The sequence below is a fragment of the Diospyros lotus genome, chromosome 8 (assembly GCF_014633365.1).
Source record: "Diospyros lotus cultivar Yz01 chromosome 8, ASM1463336v1, whole genome shotgun sequence".
Taxonomy (NCBI): Eukaryota; Viridiplantae; Streptophyta; class Magnoliopsida; order Ericales; family Ebenaceae; genus Diospyros; species Diospyros lotus.
In genome coordinates, this window is record NC_068345.1 from 35,919,516 (window position 1) to 35,924,170 (window position 4,655).

Genomic DNA, 4,655 nt, shown 5'->3' on the forward strand with positions numbered 1-4,655 from the left:
AGAATGGAATGGGATGGGATGGGTTGGGTTGTGAATCCCATTCATTGCTGCTGCCCTTAACTGTGACCAACTAAGCCTGCAGTGAAGAGGATCACTTGAAACCACCATTCTTTGAAAAATGATCTTTCATATATATAGACTGTGAAGAGAAAGAGAAAAAGATAGATAGATAGATGTTGGCTATACATACATATCAACCAAATTGGTTAATTAATTAATTAATAAAACAAGGTAGTGTTAAGTGATGATTAATAAAGAGAGAGACAAATGAAAACCGATTGCTTAATTGGTCCGCCCCCACCCCCTACGTTACGCTGCCAAATTTGGCTTTCCTTTCGTTAATTCTTTTTTTTTTTTTTATCTTTCTTTTCTTTTTCTACCTGACACCCAAATGGACGGCCTAATCATTGTGTTTACAGCTTTAATCATGCAATTAGTTACAGCCAGTCGACCCATTGCTTCTTGCAGCCATCCTTTTATTTATTTCAATTCAATTAATAATAAATTGACGGACGGAAGAAAGAAAGTGAATTTTTTATTCTTATAAAAAAGCATGTCAGGTGGGTGAGTGGGGGCATGCAGCTATGGAGGCCCACCACCCGACATTCGTATGGCAAAGAAATGTCAGCCGACACTATAATTTTTAAAACCCAAAAAAATAATCACAGTGTGACAGACTTACTTGTGCCTGAATATATATATATATATTATTAATGATAATAATGTATGTGGATTAAATAAAATAATGTTTATGGAATAATTGATGGTTGGCTGGCTGGCTGTTCTTTCTTCTGAAGAATTCATTCAGGTTGAAAGTGGACGGACGGACGGACGGGGGGCAGTCATCTTTATTTATTAATTTAGAGAGTTTAAGGTTTCGGTAGTGGGTGCGGATGATTGGGTTTAATGGGTCTTCTGCATAAATTAACCAACCAACCAACCTAGTAATAATAATAATTAATTATTGAGGGGGCTAGCTGATTTAATCTTCTTGGAGACCCTTCCTTGACCTTGACAGTAAAATAGTAAAAGATTTGACCTTTTTTGTGGTTTTATGGGAGCCCACAAAACTAACTTTGTGTAGGAAACATAACATCAAATAATTCTCTTCCTTCCTACTCCCAATTAATATTGAAGTTACTTAAATGTCCAGTAAGTATCATCATTCATCAATCCCAACAACAACCATTCTCTTCTCACTTATCAAGTGCCAAGTAAAGTGGCTGCCTTAAAAAACAAATAACATTTTAAGCCCGCCAAATAATATAATGCTACCTAAGCTAGGTCATGCGTTAAAAGAATTATTATTAATTAACTAACAATAATACAGTTGTCACGGGTTATATTAATGTAACCTAATTTCATTTCATATGGATATCAATGTGAAAGTAACTGGAGTCTGGAGGGGACCAATCCGTTCAACTGTAAAAGTCAGCCTTTTTTTTACCCTAGTCTGCTTTAAATATATTATTATTAGAATATAATAACAAATTAATTAATATACTTTTTAGGTGAATTCGAATATGGACAAAGTCTATATATATCTAAAATTGGATATTCAAATCAATCCACGTAGAACTTAAATCTTTTAGTAAGTCTATGCACTGATTCGAATCCTGATATTTCATGTGAAATTTCAGGTATTTTATCACTGCATCATGTTCTGTGTGGGTTATTTTTATTTTTAAATGTTTTAAATCTTATATAAGTAAGTAGTAATTATTATTATTATTATATTATGTATTTTGTTTAATAAAGCTAAACTAAACTCCAATTTTACCAAGTTCAACCGCAATTAGACTTCGGCCAAGTTTTTAAGATGAATATTTGAATAAAATAATAAGAAATAGACCACAAGGAAGTCGGACGACTCGGACCTATACCTTAGAGTAAACCCACCCCACCCGGGTCAAATATCCAAATACTTGTGAAGAATTAAGGAGAGACGAGAAATGGGACTCTGGGCCAAGCAGCGATTAGCGATTACGGGGACGAAGGAAGGAAGGAAGCTTCCCAGGATAATATGGTGTCCTGCCGGCACATAATAATATTATTATTATAACATACCCTCATTTCCACCACCTCCATTCCCATCTCCCTCACTGCTCTCTCTGCTCGATTTCTATATAAGTTCCTTCCACCTCGCTCCTCTTTCCCATCCCACGTTCCATTTTCCCTCTCCCTCCCTCCCTAATTAATTACAGAGCTCAGAGCTAATTCCATTCAATCAAATACTCCACTCTACTTCCCCTGTCTGTGAACATAGCAATTCTATGGCATCCTCTGCTCCTGTTCCTGTTTCCAATTCTATGCTGGATTTGGACTCTGCTTCTGTCTCAAACATGGACATCAACAAGCTTCTCACCCATGAGATCTTCTCCATTCTTGAAACTAAGTTCCTCTTCGGTGGATTTGACGATCCTAAGCTTCCATCCCACTTAGATGCCTCCACCAAACACCTCGCCGGAAAAGTCAGGATCCTCTCCATCGACGGAGCCGGCGCAACCGACGGCTTACTCGCCGCCAAGTCCCTCGTCCACTTGGAGGCATCCCTTCGCAAGAAATCCGGAAACCCCAACGCCTGCATTGCTGAATACTTCGACCTTGCCGCCGGTACCGGCGTCGGCGGCGTCCTAGCCGCTCTGCTTTTTACCCGCGGGAAGGACGGCGCCCCCATTTTCACCGCCTCCGAAGCTCTCAAGTTTCTCACCGACAACCGGGGAAGAATTATGCAGTCGGGTCCCACCGGACTGCTCCGGCGGGTGTTCCGGCCGGCGAAGGCGGAGAAGTTGTTCCGCAAGATTTTCGGGGAGTGCACATTGAAGGACACGTTGAAGCCGGTTCTGATTCCGTGCTACGATCTCACCACTCGAGCCCCGTTCGTGTTCTCGCGAGCGGACGCTATGGAAATCGACGGCTACGATTTCAAGATGAAGGACGTCTGCGCGGCCACGTTGGCGGATCCATCAGTGGAATTGAGATCGGTGGACGGGCAAACTAAAATCGCGGCCATAGGCGGAGGGATCGTGATGAGCAATCCGACGGCTGCGGCCATCACGCACGTGCTGAACAACAAGCAAGAGTTCCCATTCTGCAATGGCGTGGAGGATCTCTTGGTGGTGTCCCTCGGCAACGGAGAATCGGACTCTGGCCCCGGAAGTCAGACGACATTCCGAACGAGAGCGTTGATAAAGATCGCCGGAGAAGGAGCTTCCGATACGGTAAGTCAAATTTAAAATTCTGCAGCAATATCAAGTGCCTTTTGATCATTCTCAAGGATTGAACATTTGAACGGGTAATTAAGTCATTAATCTGAAAAAATAATGTGCGCAGGTTGATCAAGCGGTTTCCATGGCGTTCGGCGAGTGTCGGTCCAGCAATTACGTGCGAATTCAGGCAAACAGCGCGACCGGCAAAATCCATGGAAAGAAGGATGATCAGTTGAGAGCAGCAGAGGAGATGCTGGGACAGAAGAGCGTGGAATCAGTGTTATTCCAGGGGAAGAGGTTAGGACAGAGCAGTCATCTGGAGAAGCTGGAGTCGGTGGCCGGAGAAGTAATCAAAGAGCAAGAGATCAGAAAAACAAGGATACTGCCGACGGTGGTGTTGAAACAGGGATCGGCGTCGTCGCCGAGGACATCGTCGGCCACCTCCCTGTCGACGCTCTCTTCCAATTAGAGCTGCCTGCCGACTATGGGGAAGAAGAGATCGAAAGGGAGCGCTGAAGCCGAATGCATTTTCCGGCGGTCGGGAAGAGAATCTAAAGATATCCATCCGATCGAGAGGGCTTAAGGTGATGGCGTATAGTTTTATTGTATAATGACAGTTTTGGGCGTGTACATGAAATTTCACGGCTCTACGTTAATGCTATCCAAAGCAGAGCAGTAGTAGTAGCAGTAGATATTGTGAAGACTGGAGTTGAGTGTTTTCGTGTAAATTTATAAAGTAAAGGAAGAAATTTGTGTTTGATGAAAGCTTTTTCCTATGTATAAGTAATTCTTTTATGTTATGGCAAGTTTTACATACTATAGAGGCAGATCCAGCGATGGATCTGGGGAGGGCTGGCCCAGATCCATCATTCATTATAACCCCCCTCCTTTTTCAAATAGTCCAAAATTCAAGGCAAATTTAGGGGCTGCTACACAAAATGAGAACAACTTCCTTTTTTAAGTATAAGAATACTTTTTTAATTGACTATTTTAACCCTATAATTAAATTATTATTTCTATTTTTTTTTCTCATAATCTCACTTCATCTATGAAAATGTAGATCATTTGATAATTGCCGCCAATAGTCGGTCACTAGTCTTATACTTTACTGTCTCATTATCTCTCTTTTTTTTTTTTCTTTCTCTTTTTAACTCCTCTCATCTCTTTATCTTTTTTTTTTTTCAATTAAAAACCATCTAAGTTTTTGATTTAATCGATAATGAAGGGATGATATATATCGGCTTAGGGCTTCGATCAATTTGGATTTGAGATTAGATTGATGTCGATAATATAATTGAGACATTAATAATGAGATAAGAATTGAGAGTCAAAGAGAATGATAGTAGATCTAATGAAAATGAAAATCTCTTCTTTTTCTTTGTCTTTCATTGAACCAAAACAATAGATTGTTAAGTTGTTCAAACAACAATAATAGACCTGAAGCTG

General features: G+C 40.7%; 1 protein-coding gene across 1 annotated transcript; it reads left to right on the top strand.

The window, feature by feature from the left end:
- The first annotated feature begins 1,948 nt into the window (after nt 1–1,948).
- Nucleotides 1,949–4,079, top strand: LOC127807259 (patatin-like protein 7). The gene is made up of 2 exons (XM_052344956.1): nt 1,949–3,221; nt 3,334–4,079. Exons 1-2 carry the CDS (start codon nt 2,274–2,276, stop codon nt 3,676–3,678), a joined length of 1,293 nt encoding a protein of 430 aa, XP_052200916.1. The 5' UTR covers nt 1,949–2,273; the 3' UTR covers nt 3,679–4,079.
- Nucleotides 4,080–4,655: the final 576 nt, after the last annotated feature.

Coding starts and splice junctions, on each gene's coding strand:
- LOC127807259 (XM_052344956.1), top strand. CDS start 2,274: ATGGCATCCTCTGCTCCTGTTCCTGTTTCCAATTCTATGCTGGATTTG. Junction 3,222..3,333: donor GAGAAGGAGCTTCCGATACG/GTAAGTCAAATT, acceptor TAATGTGCGCAG/GTTGATCAAGCGGTTTCCAT.